A 15,729-nucleotide genomic window follows, 5' to 3' on the forward strand; every position below is an offset into this window, starting at 1 on the left:
AGAAAAAAATTGATTTCCTTTTTTTCAAAATTTGGGTTCGGGTAGTCATATAATCCATTTAAATCTAATGATCACCGACAGTTGTTTATCATTCACTATTGTTTAATTTTCTATTCTTTGTTTACTATTCTATCCCTGGTTTAGATTAGTAGATTTACATATAGGTTTAGTTTCATTCTTGTGCCAAATCATTCCTGTAACGTGGCTCGCGCCACGGAGCGAGAGGACGGACACAAGTGCTGAGAAGAGCGAGATTTAATAAAGGGAATACCAAAATCAGGGTCGAGAAGGAATGCATGGGTCAAATCATCGAGGGAGTCAGAACAAGAAACACTGAGCGACATAACTGGATACTGGGAAAACAAAACACGGGTAAAACGCAGAATAACGAAACCAACAGATAACACAGGGTGACTGGGCAGCAAACTAGACGTACTTACAGACAGGGTAACTGGATGAACACGGCAACACGAAAGCAGACAACCAAACTAGATAGACAAAATCACGGATGATACGACTGGGGAATGACGGGACTTATATACATAGAACCAACCTAGGGACAGGTGATGACAATGACACAGGGGCGTGGTAACAAACGAGGAATCAAATATAAACGAGCAGGGCGGGACAAACAGGCAGGGAACACGGACATGAGGGAACCCAGAGTGACAGCTACGAGAGGGGGCGTTGCCCTACGTGACATAACCCCCCCTCAAAGCGTGCCACTCCGGGGCACGCAAGGGCAGACAGGACAGGGACAGCGGACACAGGACAGACCGGAGGGACAGGACCAGACAAAACAGGACGAGGGACCTGGGACACGGCAGGGACTGGAGACAGGGAGACAGGCCAAGAGCTGGACAGGGACGTGGTACGACACGGGACACAGGGAGGCCGGACAGGGCCAGGAGCAGGAGCAGGGCCGGACAGTACAGGACTGGGGACAGACACGGGAGTGGGGCCAGGGGACAGGGCAGAGGCACACACTGAGGCAAACACGGCTTGTACAACCGAGACTGGGACAGGAACAAAGTGGGTCACAATCTGGGGAACAGACACGGGAACCGGGACAGAGAGGACACCACTGGAACCAGACACAGGGACGGGCACAAGGACACGAACAGGCACACACACAGGGACTGGGACCAACACAAAACCAGGGACAGAACATGGGAGCAAGGGGAACATGGGCAAAGAGACAGGGGCACATGGCAGAGCAGGGGGCACAAAGAATCCAGGCCCAATAGAGGGCAGCACAGTCTCTGGGGACACAGGCGCGGCCGGGCGGCGGGCAGCGGGCACAGGAGCCGGCAGACAGGCAGCGGGCACAGGAGCCGGCAGACAGGCAGCGGGAACAGGCAGGGTCCGCTGGCGGGCAGCGGGAACAGGCAGGGTCCGCTGGCGGGCAGCGGGAACAGGAGCCGGCGTGGACGACCTCTCCTGGGTCGCAGGGACAGGAGCCGGCGTGGACGACCTCTCCTGGGTCGCAGGGACAGGAACCGGCGTGGGCGACCTCTCCTGGGTCGCGGGGACAGGAACCGGCGCGGGCGACCTCTCCAGGGTCGCGGGGACAGCAGCCGGCGCGGGCGACTTCTCCAGGGTCGCGGGGACAGCAGCCGGCGCGGGCGACCTCTCCAGGGTCGCGGGGACAGCAGCCGGCGCGGGCGACCTCTCCAGGGTCGCGGGGACAGCAGCCGGCGCGGGCGACCTCTCCTGGGTCGTGGGGACAGCAGCCGGCGTGGACGACCTCTCCTGGGTCGTAGGGACAGCAGCCGGCGTGGACGACCTCTCCTGGGTCGTGGGGACAGCAGCCGGCGTGGACGACCTCTCCTGGGTCGCAGGAACGGGAACTGGCGTGGACTGCCGACGGGCAGCGGGAACGGGAACTGGCGCGGACCGCCGACGGGCAGCGGGAACGGGAACTGGCGTGGACGACCTCCTCGGGATCGCGGGAACAGGCCGCAGACGTGACATGACGTCCTCGGGGGGCGGAGTCGCCGCACTGACGTCCTCGGGGGGCGGAGCCGCCGCACTGACGTCCTCGGGGGGCGTGTCCGCCGCACTGACGTCCTCGGGGGGCGGAGCCGCCGCACTGACGTCCTCGGGGGGCGTGTCCGCCGCACTGACGTCCTCGGGGGGCGTGTCCGCCATACTGACGTCATCGGGGGGCGTGTCCGCCCTACTGACGTCATCGGGGGGCGTGTCCGCCGCACTGACGTCCTCGGGGGGGCGTGTCCGCCGCGCTGACGTCCTCCGGGTTCTGAGCCGGCCACTCCTGGGGCGAGTGGCTACTGCGTCCCCCCAAAAAATTCTTGGGGGGCCTTCGGGGAGCAGCTTCCGGGATCAGCGGAGGGAGGTCTTCTTCCACGGGGTCCGGGTCGAGCCTGGAAGAACACACAGACACACACGCCCCTCGGTGGCTCTCTCTGCGATGGCTCCGCCTCCTCTGAGGCGTCGGGAGCTCGCAGCAGCCATTGAGAGCCGACCGAGGGGTAAGCCAAAGCTCGTCTGTGCATTCCCTCCGTCTGCCCGCTGCTTGTACCACAGGTTGCTCACCCCTGTGGCGTTCGTCAAGCAGGGCAGACTCACAGCGCTCAAAAGGAGTCTCGCCGCGAAAGCCAGTAGTGAGAGACTGCGCTTTCTTCGGTCTGCGACGAGACTTCCTTGTTCCCACAGCGCCAGGGGTATTCCTGTCTCCGGCTCGTTCGCGCTGTAACACATGAGAGTTAAACTGCACGGAAGCAGCCAACAACTCGTTACAGCGACTAAACTCACCGGAGTCTCGCTCTCTCGCTGTGTCCTCGTTGGATCCGTGATTATGTAACGTGGCTCGCGCCACGGAGCGAGAGGACGGACACAAGTGCTGAGAAGAGCGAGATTTAATAAAGGGAATACCAAAATCAGGGTCGAGAAGGAATGCATGGGTCAAATCATCGAGGGAGTCAGAACAAGAAACACTGAGTGACATAACTGGATACTGGGAAAACAAAACACGGGTAAAACGCAGAATAACGAAACCAACAGATAACACAGGGTGACTGGGCAGCAAACTAGACGTACTTACAGACAGGGTAACTGGATGAACACGGCAACACGAAAGCAGACAACCAAACTAGATAGACAAAATCACGGATGATACGACTGGGGAATGACGGGACTTATATACATAGAACCAACCTAGGGACAGGTGATGACAATGACACAGGGGCGTGGTAACAAACGAGGAATCAAATATAAACGAGCAGGGCGGGACAAACAGGCAGGGAACACGGACATGAGGGAACCCAGAGTGACAGCTACGAGAGGGGGCGTTGCCCTACGTGACAATTCCATATGCTATTCCTTATAATGCAACAATTGTAATGTCAATCATTGAATAAATTTAGACATTTATTCATTAATCTGGTCACAGTGGTAAATACATATTTTGGTCGATGGTATTAGGTCACTGCTCGGAACCAGAACTTAACCCTTTAGTAATGAGACTGATTAAACCATATTCCACCTATCTCTGTTATCACAATACTGGTTCCTGAGCAATCAGGATGGTGCCCCGTTCATAATCCATGAACTAACATATGTATCCGCTACACCAGCCTCTCCTGCTTTTGCGTCTCGCCTGCTCTAGTTTATCCGTTACAGACACCCAGAATCAGATCTGGATTTGTGTGGCCACAGAACAACCCTGTTGAGTGTTTAACCTGCTCTACCAAAGCTGATTCTCCTCAACAGTAAACACTCAACAGTGCAGTAACGTTGCACCACTCATTGTTGTTTAGATATTAAAGAACATTCAGTCTTTGTGGGTGTTTGTTTATTATGCAGCTGAAGTTAATTCAGTAACTGCACAAGTCAACACGGGACCAGGGAACAGACAAAAACAAAAACAAGAACAAATTCATGATCACAGTAGTGAAAAATATCAGAAAAGTCATCAGAACTCAGCAGTGCAGTCAATGAAAGAACTGACAGTGATTCAGAATGGATGAAGGAGGAGAGGAAGATGTACAGGGAGGGTAATGAGAGGATGATGAGGGACAGGTGATGAAGATGAGGGTCACTATGGAGATGAGGAGTATTCAGGGGATGAGGACACCTGGTGTATAAAAGTGGTATTACTGACTGATGTATTTATGACAGTTTCTAGTTTTAATGAATAAAGACCAATGTTCAGTCTTAGGACAGTACTGTCTCACATTCATCTATAGTTCATAATAATATGTGATCAAACATTTGCCTCTTAATAAGTAAATGCACCACATAGAGACTCACTGTGTACTGTGATGTTGACAGGATTACTGCTCCCTCCAGATTCAGACTGACACCAGTACACTCCAGTGTGGGATGTGTAGAGGACACTGATGGTGCAGTTAGATCCTGTAACTGATCCCCAGTCTGATGAACAATCTGACACTTTCACACTGTGTCTGTATCGTCTCCCTCTCCATCCTGTAGAGTTACTCTGTCCCTCACAGCTCAGTGAGAGAGAGTCACCATAAAAGTGTTGAGTTCTGTTGGGACTGATGATCAGAGAGACTGGAGGAGACTCACCTATCAAACAGAAAATACAATTATGATGTGTTATTATGCGTCTAATTATTACATGGTAATGATCTAATTGAGTGATGAACACATTCAACATGGAAATACCCAGTTTTATGGCTCCATGGTGTAATGAATATGCAAAGGTAGCAACCAGTTTTACACCCATTAACAAACTTAATAACTATATATGTCTGTAGTTTAAGATTTCAGGTTGGATTTATATCTCTATGCATATTCTTCATAAAATACTGTGAATTATTCAGAGATGTGATTAAAGCCTTGTGAAAATATGGGTTAGTTGTGTAATGGGTGGCTCGCAGTGCCAGGAGATGACCACTAGAGGGAGACAATGACCCAGGAACTAGTCAGGGCTCATTAGTCTGGTTCCCCTCAGGTGGCTCCACCTCCTATAAGTAGCTTCACAAAACACAGGCTCCATTCCAAATGCCGTACTTCCCTCTTATTCAGTATTCCCAGAGCAGTACGAGATAATAGGTAGCGTGTACGAGGTTATGACAACTGCCCAGTCACCTACTGAAAGAACACACTAATTTAACGGTTGAGTAGAACGTACTGCATTGAAATCAAGTGTCTACTGCTTAAGTACCGCATTTCAGATTCAGCCACAGTCGTTGTGAGGGCTTGGTGTAGGTTTTCCCTTTGCAGTTTCCCCTTTGACTGAGGCTAATAACTCACTCACTTAGATGGCCTGTTTATTATGGCTTCCGCCAGGATAGAGGGCTCTTGTTTATGGTCTTTCTTGTTTAGTTTGGTGCATTACTAACCATAAAACATTCTCATTTGGAATTCACAAACCCAAGAATGCTCAAATTGACGATGATTCTTATAACTCCACATTTTGATAGATAGATACTGGATTCTAACCCATCCTAGAGGAAACAGCTCTTCAAGACCAATTCATAGACACCAAATTTTAAATTCAGGCTTTAAAAGAATTTTTCTTAAAAAGTTCAAGCTTTAAAGATTACAGGATCATCAGGTCATGGAACCTGAGTGCTATTCAGTGTCTGCAACATAACAAGCAAATTATACAGTGAATAAATGTGCCTGTGTCACGGTCACAGCTCCGGACCCTTCCCTGTGGGCGTGCCGTTACGTTGTCTGCGTGTCGTTCCGTGGGTGTGGGTTGTTTGTGAGCGTGTTCGTTTGTTACACCTGTGCCTTGTCTCGAGGTCACGTGGGTCTGTGTTATTGACCTATTTAATGTGCGTTAGCGCGGTGTCTTGTGCTCGTCTTTGTCTATAGTTCATGCCTATGCAAACATCGCGTCAGCGTGCTTGCGTCACTTGTGCTGGACTCATCGTGTTTGTGTTAAATAAACGTTCATTGTGCACTCCAAGATGCTCGTCGTGTCTCTTGCTTCCTCCGGCACGCCAGCGTCACATAAAGACGAGCCGATCCAGATGCCCGGATACGCCAAGCGCGCAAAGGGGAAGAAGAAAGGCCGACATCGCCTCGGTGCTTCCCCAGCGCGGCGGCATGATGTCCCCGTCACCGAGCGGACCATGAAGCAGGACCCGTTCTGCGCGTACATGCTCTGCGCGGCACGGGATGCGAAGGACGCAGAGACGGCGGAATGCTTCCGCCAGACCGCGAGGCGCGTGTGGAGGGAGAGAGAGAACCCCGCGTCCGTGGACCTGCCACCCCGTGCAACGGGCAGCTGTGAAAGAGAGGAAGACGGCGCACTGCTCCCGGTCTTCCCCGAGGAGGAGGAGACCGATGAGCCGATTATGGTGAGCGCGGGCGCCTTTTCCCTCACCCCTCCCGAGGAGGAGTTCGAGGAGAGCAGTCTCCCACCGTCGGAGGAAGAGACGGAGGGGACGGACTCCGAGGAGTATTCCCCGTCCGTATGCTCGAAGAGCACCGTTCGTTACGGAGGGGATGACGTCAGTCCCCTCCCATCCGACTACGGCGAGGAGAGCGAGGGGGAAAGCCCTCCGTCTGTGTGTTCGCTCCCGACGGTATACAAAGGGGGAGGGAGCGGACCGGACAGTTCGCTCGCGTCGGGGAGTGGGGATTCCTGCGGGGAGGAGCCCATGGACCACTCCCGATGCGAGACCCCCGCTCGGTCCATGGACTGGAGAGTGGCCGAGGAGGAGGAGCCGGAGATGGACACCACCCCCGATACCGGTTCCAAAGGGGGCTGGCCTGGCAAAGGAGGGTCTTCCTACGGGGGATTCCCGGAGAGGGAGTGTCGGCAGGCCTATCGAGCAGCAAGCCCCTACGGTTCTCCCGGAGGAGGGAGTCACAAACCCGGGAGTAAGGGTGCCATGAGACTCGCCGGCCGTGCTGCCTCCAAGCGGGACACAAGTCGCGCTGCACCTCGCGCGTCCGCCAGGTGTGCTGCCCCCAAGTGGTCGACCAGTCGTGCTGCACCCCACGCGTCCGACCGAAGCACGGCCCCCAAGCGGTCGGACAGTCGCGCAAAGCCTCGCGCGTCCGCCAGAGGGACTGCCACCAAGCAGTCGTCCAGTCGCGCTTCTTCCAGTCGCGCTTCGCCCAGCGCGTCCGCTAGCCGTGCGGCACCTGGCGGTGAGCGGTCAGAACAGGCGGGAGGAACACCGCCAGCTGCAGCGTCTCCAGCCCCCGGAGCTTTCGCGCCGCTACAGGCGTTGCCTCAGGCGGGAAGCCTAGCTCCGGGAATGAATGTCTGTGTTCCTATGTTTTTGTCTATCCCCTTGTGTCTCCCTAACTTCCTTTTCCCGTTTGTGCCTCTTGTGTTTCATGTTCCAGTGTGCGTGTTTGTGAACGTGCCATTGTTTAATGTTTTCTCCCCTGTCTTCCCAGGGAGGGTGTACTAGAGCTGTTCGCGGCGGTTCCCGCCGTCGGGGGCGACTGCTCTCGGAGGCTCGTGATCCCGGCGGCTCCGGACCTGCCCGTCGGTGTTGGATCGGGGCATTCCAGCTGCGCGGGACGCTCCGGGAGTAGCGAGCCCCTGGCGGAGGGTTCTGTCACGGTCACAGCTCCGGACCCTTCCCTGTGGGCGTGCCGTTACGTTGTCTGCGTGTCATTATGTCCATGTTTGTACTTCCGTGGGCGTGGGTTGTTTGTGAGCGTGTTCGTTTGTTACACCTGTGCCTTGTCTCGAGGTCACGTGGGTCTGTGTTATTCACCTATTTAATGTGCGTTAGCGCGGTGTCTTGTGCTCGTCTTTGTCTATAGTTCATGCCTATGCAAACATCGCGTCAGCGTGCTTGCGTCACTTGTGCTGGACTCATCGTGTCTGTGTTAATTAAACGTTTTTTGTGCACTCCAAGACGCTCGTCGTGTCTCTTGCTTCCTCCGGCACGCCAGCGTCACAGCCTGGACTTCTGTGGCAGCATTAACAATAATAGAAATCCAAAAATTAAGTACTTAAGTACTACTCCTTAATGCCTGACAACTGTCTAATCCGCTTCATTATTTCAAGATGTTTTGTTTTTTGTTGTTGTCACTTTAAACATCTCCCGTATCCTGTATCTTATCATAATTATTTCAGACACCAACCCATATTACTGTTGTATTTCCTCACCAGTGATCCATAGTGGCTGTAGGTTGCTGTACTGTGTCTGATTGGCTGGTTCTCCTCTCTCTGCTCTGCACACATAAACTCCTGTGTGATGAAGAGCAGCAGGACTGAGAGTGTAGGAGCCTCCAGCTCCTCTGATGCTGTCTGAGAGGAGATCTACATAATACCTCATATAGCCATTAATGTCTAATACTGGAGTTAAACCTTCTCTGTAGGGAACAACTCTGTACCAGCTGAATGTCCATCCTGTAGAGGAGTCTCTGACCTCACAGCTTAGAGTCACTGAGACCCCTTCAGTCAGCCAGCTCTGTGGAGACACACTCAGCACTGCCTGGGCTCTCTCTGTAACACAATAAATACAAAATGCTCAATGTTTAAAATCCCTCACACTCAATGATGACCTTGATATGAATGTCTAATAGCTAACTTCAGTCCTGCCACAGTCAGTATAACAGCATTACTGATCTCTGAGTTCTGAGGGTCACCTCCCTTGTCCCCTCTGCAGGTGTATGAACCACTGTCAGACAGATTAACAGAGCAGATGAGAGTATAAATTTGTTGGAAAGTGTTGGTAGTCATTCTCATACCAGCTGTATGTCTATCCAATAGGTTCTTTTCCCCGTATGTCACATCTGAGAGTGACACGCTCTCCAGTGAACACCTGATTATCAGGTATTACACTCAAATTATGCAGACACATTATGTTTCAAATGTTTGAATTTTTTATTCACTTAGCTGCAGAAATATATTTTATCATTAATATTCACAGACATAAAGACACTAAAGTTAGTAATTGAGATTTGGCCAGACATGATGAATGTACGAGTCCTGATGGGTTTTTTTACAGACATGGACCTTTAGGCCAGTCCCAGCCCCTAAGGGACTAGGAACAGAACCACACACACACACCAACTCACACACCTCCTCATTCCAGCGTCCTGCCTCTCTCTCAGTCTGCTGACACACCCTTCTCACCTGTTCTCATTCCCCATTAATACTCTTCCAGAATAGGTCCAAACCTGCAGTGCTGAGCATCATTCAAGTTTGTGCCTCTCACTGCCAGTGTTTGTCACTGAATCTGCTGAACTTACAGCACATTGCACTACTTGTTTTACGTGCCATTGCACATTTCTCTTTATTTTGTGAGCTGTTATTTATTATGAACAATAAAGAGATAATGTTGCCATCAACCTCTTCTGCTCCCTCAATCCCTCTGTGGTGTATTAAAGATGAGTCGGTTGCACACGTTTAACCACATTTACTGAAGTACTTGCATAAACAATATTACAACATGCCAACTGGGGCTCGCGTTCTGGCACGCATCTATCTGGACATGCGCATATGCGAAAATCTGTCACCTTTCGGCAAAATTCACTGTTTTGGAAGTTGAAAAGGGTGACCTACGCGAATCATATTGACTTAATAAGTATACAGAGCACTTCCGAAATCGGCAATTTCAATGACACAGTGGCCAGCAATTTCCACCCAGAACCATCATAGAGGATCTGGTGCTATCTATGCTGGGGACAAGACAGAAGAGCGTACATTTACCACTACATTTCCTAGTGGATTAAATTGGGTGATTAATGGTTTCAATCGTTTTGGAAACGATTGGAAACGTAATGGTTTTCATATTTTCCGGTAATACAAAGTTACTGCCGTTTGCTACAGCTTGTGTTGAACACTCAGAGCTAGCCACAAGCTCTTGTGATAAATAGGTAGATAGATAGGCCTATTAAGTTCGTGTCAACCCTGTGTAGTTAACGGTGACATACAGTTGTGATCAAATTTATTCAACCCCCACTGAAATAAAGTGTTTTGGCCAGTTTGACATTGATTTTGATCATTTCAGTCATCTTATTTACAATTATATCAAAGAGGCACTTATAAATTAGACAAACATAACATAATATTTATGATGGAATAACCACAAATGTCTTTACTGTGCTCACATCATTATCAGTTTTATTCAACCCCCTAGTGACATTATTTTTTAGTACTTAGTACAACATCCTTTTCCAGTTATGACAGCTTTCAAGCGTGAAGCATAGCTTGACACAAGTGTCTTGCAGCGACCTATGGGTATCTTAGCCCATTCGTCATGGGCAAAAGCCTCCAGTTCAGTCACATTCTTAGGCTTGCGCACTGCAACTGCCTTCTTTAGGTCCCACCAGAGGTTCTCAATTGGATTTAAGTCTGGTGATTGCGATGGCCTCTCTAGAATGTTCCAGCCTTTCATGTTCAACCATGCTCTAGTGGACTTGGATGTGTGCTTCGGATCATTGTCCTGTTGGAAGGTCCAACGTCTCCCAAGCCGCAGATTTGTGACTGACTCCATCACATTTTCCTCCAAGATCTCCTGGTACTGAAGGGAATTCATGGTACCCTGCACACGTTGAAGCTTTCCTGTACCATTAGGGGGTTGAATAAATTTGATCACAACTGTATATATATATATGTACAGTTGTGATCAAATTTATTCAACCCCCAATGCTGCGAAGGGTTTTATGGAATTCAGTGCACATTTGTAATTGTGTTCATAATGAAATCTTACAAGGACTTGTTAAAGAACTAAATGCAACTAAGATAGCATCAATTTTTTTTGTCATAAAGTATTAAATGGCCTTTTTGTGATTTCTTCATTGACACAATTATTCAACCCCTTTACGACTACCACTCCTAAGAACAGAGGTTCATTCCAGTGTTTTCCATCAGGTATTGAAAACATCTGTGGATGTCAACGAGCAGCAATCAAGCATGATAAGCACCAATTAGGCAGATTTAAAAGGACTGTGATACTCAGCTCCTTCTAGACATCTACTGGTGTGTTTCCAAGCATGGTGAAGGCAAGAGAATGGTCCCAGAAGACAAGAGAAGAGGTTATTGCTCTTCACAAGAATGGCAATGGATATAAAAAGATTGCGAAGTTGTTAAATATTCCAATAGACACTATCGGAAGTATCATTCGCAAGTTCAAGTTAAAGGGCACAGTGGAAACGTTACCTGGTCGTGGCAGAAAGAAGATCCTGACTGCGACTGCTGTGCGCTACCTGAAGCGTAATGTGGAGAAAAATCCCCGCGTGACTGCTAAGGAACTGAAAAAAGACCTGTCAGATGTGGGCACTGAAGTTTCAGCTCAGACAATAAGGCGCGCACTGCATAACGAAGACCTCCATGCCAGAACGCCCAGACGCACCCCCTTGCTGACTCCAAAGAACAAGAAAAGTCGACTGCAGTATGCCAAAAGTCATGTGGACAAGCCACAAAGGTTTTGGGACAGTGTACTGTGGTCAGATGAAACTAAATTAGAACTGTTTGGGACAATGGACCAGCGCTATGTTTGGAGAAGGAAGAACCAGGCTTATGAACAAAAGAACACCTTGCCTACTGTGAAGCATGGCGGGGGGTCAATTATGCTTTGGGGCTGTTTTGCTTCTAATGGTACAGGAAAGCTTCAACGTGTGCAGGGTACCATGAATTCCCTTCAGTACCAGGAGATCTTGGAGGAAAATGTGATGGAGTCAGTCACAAATCTGCGGCTTGGGAGACGTTGGACCTTCCAACAGGACAATGATCCGAAGCACACATCCAAGTCCACTAGAGCATGGTTGAACATGAAAGGCTGGAACATTCTAGAGTGGCCATCGCAATCACCAGACTTAAATCCAATTGAGAACCTCTGGTGGGACCTAAAGAAGGCAGTTGCAGTGCGCAAGCCTAAGAATGTGACTGAACTGGAGGCTTTTGCCCATGAAGAATGGGCTAAGATACCCATAGGTCGCTGCAAGACACTTGTGTCAAGCTATGCTTCACGCTTGAAAGCTGTCATAACTGGAAAAGGATGTTGTACTAAGTACTAAAAAATAATGTCACTAGGGGGTTGAATAAAACTGATAATGATGTGAGCACAGTAAAGACATTTGTGGTTATTCCATCATAAATATTATGTTATGTTTGTCTAATTTATAAGTGCCTCTTTGATATAATTGTAAATAAGATGACTGAAATGATCAAAATCAATGTCAAACTGGCCAAAACACTTTATTTCAGTGGGGGTTGAATAAATTTGATCACAACTGTATATATATATATATATATATACATATATATATATGCACACCCTGAAATTCCTTATTGTGTCTGCCTTCATGTCCCATCCTTGTACCTCGTCATTGTTTCTAGCTGTGTCTAGTTTAGTCCCCTTGTTTGTCTTGTATATAAAGTATGTGATCCTCTCTGTGTTGGTCATTGTTGTAAGTTCATTGTAAGAATTTCTGATGGTTATGCATCTGTTGTGTTGGTGTTTATGGTCATGTTGTAATTATATATGTATATTATGTATTATATAGTTTGATTGTTTCTGTAGTATATGGTTCTTATGTGTTAGTTGTTCTGTGTCTAAGTTTCTGTGATTAATCTTGTTTAGGTTACATTTGTGTTCTAGTGCCTTTGTTATTTTACATGTTAGTGTTTACAGTGAGATGTTGTGATTTCTTTCAGTAGTGTTTGGTGGTTATAGTTAGATGTGTTCATGTTTGAAGTGTGTTTATCTTTATATTAAATCAATCCAAGATCTCCTGCACTTGCGTCCAGCACGCTATGCCAGTTTGTTACAACCACAGGGACAGTCCTTCACGTGAGTTGAGGAGGGGAGCGTGACTAATACATTTCTAGTAATTTTTTAATCAAAGTTATATGTATTCATCCCTAAAGTAGCTTTAGTGATGCTATAGTTGATGGTGTGGTCAGAATTCTTCACTATTTTATACAAAACATTCTTAGATATGTTATCAAGCATATGGTGTGTATGCTTATGATAAGAAATCTTTGTCATTGTAACGTTTACAAGAACAATGAAATTGCAGTGCCTTGCACTCAGAGGTGCTGAGAACTGAGAAAATAACTATACAAAAATTGTATATATAAGTGGTTGTGAATAATTGCACCAATTCCTGTTTGTATAGTAACAGTAATGTGCAAAATTATGCAGATTGATAAACATTTGAAAATGAACACTGAGCAAATAAGATGTGTCCGGAAAGTTAATTGCAGCACTATTATTGTGAGTTTAAGGCCATGATGACTTTGGGATAAAAATAGTTTGTCCTGGTTTCCGTAGCCCTGTATCAAACATTTCAAACATGCACATAAAATATACGCTGTAATCAAAATATAAATTACCTTTTGCAAGGTCTTCTTGAACAATGCAAAACAGTACTGTGAAAGAGAAACAACAAAAATATGAGCAATGAAATTATTTCTTTCTTAACCGGTAACACTTCCAACACTTTCTTAAATGACCATCATCCTACCATCAGAGGGCCTTCATCCAACATTTATGTCCATTCATGACACAGAAGCACTGAGGATGGAGCTCTAGTGTGCATTTATAAAGATGTAAAATGTCCTGCTTGTGACTGCATGAATGTTGTAGTCACAATAAATAACAATATTCTAAATCTAAATATAACCACTTTTAGCATAATCTCTATAATCTCTGTAATATATTAATTTAATCACAGTCTGTGATTGTAAAAAAATATAACAGAATTTTATCATGGGTGTATTATGTGTTAGTAGAAATTGTGCATTATTGAAGCATTATTGACGTTTACAAACACAGACAATGAAGGGCAAAATACAATGGTTTAAAAACAAGAGACAGGTGAACCAGGTAGGTGTGTCAACACAGTAAACAACATCCGCAACAGCATCAAACATGCACAACAAAGACTCACATAGAGCAACGTATGGGGTGGGGGGGATAGAGGAGTGTACCAGGTGAGCCTACATGGGGTAGGGAGGATAGGAGTGTACCAATTGAGCCTATATGGGGTCAACAGAAGAAATTTCTGGAGTTCGTTTATGTGGAGATAGAATGTGTGAAAGTGTCACATTATTGGGGTTTATTCTCTGAATTATACTACAACGGAGCTCAGGGAAACTCTTTTGGGGTGTAGAATTTCAGAGTTTATTTGCAAGGTATTTAGGAGCGTAATTCAACTCTCCTTAGTTGTTGGTTCACCTTTACTGCTTTGTTTGCTCCTAAACATTCTGCACTTGAACCTCGTTGTGAGACAGGTGACAGTAAAAGACTCTTTTTTTCCTTAAGTGGCCACAATGCTGATAAAAGTAAAACATGGAGGAACAAAGAAATATGTGAAATTGGAAGAGTGGAGGAACTTTTACTCTTACTTTTACTCTTTACTTTTACTTGTACTTTTACTGTATTTTAAACAGGGGTGTCAACATTTGCACAAGACTAGTGATATGTTATTGTCATGGTGGGTCGACCAGGAAGCCACCAGAGGGCGCCCACGTGCGATGACTCACAGACGCACACGCCCACTTCAGCTAGGCAGACACCCTCAGTCACCAAACCACTCCCCAGTTTCCAATCACCACAATACTGACACCTGTTCCCGATTTCAAAACACAGCACTTAAGCCCACAGGTCTTGCAATTCAATGCTGCATATTGTTGAGCCTTTGGCTCACATCCTAATACAGTTGTCGTCTTCTCTTCCTGGACTTCTCTTCTTCATTGGTCTGCCTCTTTGGACATTGCTAAATGCTGCTATCTTCACGGTTATTGCCTTTTGGCCTGAGTTTTTGTGTTTCCTTTATCATGGACAATAAAGATTCAGTTTGCTCCCTCTGCCTCCTGCCACCTCTATACCCACGTCACAATATGTTTAAAGTACAATTGATTTTTTTTATTTTAAGTATATTTTTACATTTGTCCACACAATTTCTTTTAAATTCAAATGTCTGAAATTCAAAATATGTCTTGTTACACAATTTTCCATAGGCTGTTGAACAAATGTATTTCAGAATTTGCTGTGCAGAGACAGATCAAACAGAACATTTTCCATAACATGCCTGGATACAGTGAGGATACCTGACCATAGAGAACTGAGTCTCTGTTACTCCCCTCTGAGGGAACTACACAACTATCTCACTGGACCTCATCACTCAGGATCCTCAGACTGTATATTACCAACTTCATACAGCACCACTCACTCTAATGAAGACATGAAGAGAACATTTACTCACAGAGAATCACAGGCAGTGGACTGAGCTCCATACTGTCCAGTAATGGCAGACAGACTGAGCTACTGTCAGTATTAAATGCTCACTTCATGTGTTCATGTAGTACAAACTCATCTGAAAGACAGAAGGAGAAAATGGGGATGTGGTTACGCAGAGAGTTTCACAGATCGTTGACACAAACTGTTGAGTTCTAGTTCAAATCTTTGAGTTCTAGTTCCTTCCCTTTTCTTATGAAGAGATCTCATTTTACTCCCCCTTACAGACACAGACACACTCACATCCAGATCTGGAGTATGAAGAGCAGCAGCAGATGTTCATTGTAAAGGTCGTGGTTGCCACTACCTGCAGTAAGAGCACTGCCCACCTGCCCAAGTGGGATGTAGAACAAATCTGGAAAATATCCAAGGTATCAAAGTAGAATTAGACATCAGGATTCAAGGATTCAAGGAGGTTTATTTGTCAATTACACTGTATGTCCATGACATATAATATAATCAAGATACTGTTTCTCTCTCACCTAACACTTAACACGTAACACACAACATTTGATTTAAAGAATAAAAAGTAAAGTAAGTAGTATTCATAAAAATAAAGATGATAATA

General features: G+C 47.0%; 1 protein-coding gene across 4 annotated transcripts in view; it reads right to left on the bottom strand.

Moving 5' to 3' along the window:
- The window catches only part of LOC143481602 (Fc receptor-like protein 5), a 34,467-nt gene extending 19,231 nt beyond the window's left edge, over positions 1–15,236 (bottom strand). For 3 of the 4 annotated variants that reach the window (XR_013122041.1, XR_013122039.1, XM_076979674.1), the window contains exons 1-4: positions 15,130–15,236; positions 13,256–13,291; positions 8,078–8,416; positions 4,273–4,551 (exon numbers count right to left, since the gene is read on the bottom strand). Coding sequence is in view for 1 of the 4 variants with exons in the window: in XM_076979674.1 (XP_076835789.1) it covers positions 4,273–4,551; positions 8,078–8,416; positions 13,256–13,291; positions 15,130–15,160 (685 nt within the window). In the remaining 3 variants the exon portion in view is untranslated. The remainder of the gene's footprint in view (positions 1–4,272; positions 4,552–8,077; positions 8,417–13,255; positions 13,292–15,129) is intronic. The other variant, XR_013122040.1, reaches the window with a different exon arrangement.
- Positions 15,237–15,729: the final 493 nt, after the last annotated feature.

Source organism: Brachyhypopomus gauderio, chromosome 18, assembly GCF_052324685.1.
Source record: "Brachyhypopomus gauderio isolate BG-103 chromosome 18, BGAUD_0.2, whole genome shotgun sequence".
In the NCBI taxonomy this organism is placed as follows: domain Eukaryota; kingdom Metazoa; phylum Chordata; class Actinopteri; order Gymnotiformes; family Hypopomidae; genus Brachyhypopomus; species Brachyhypopomus gauderio.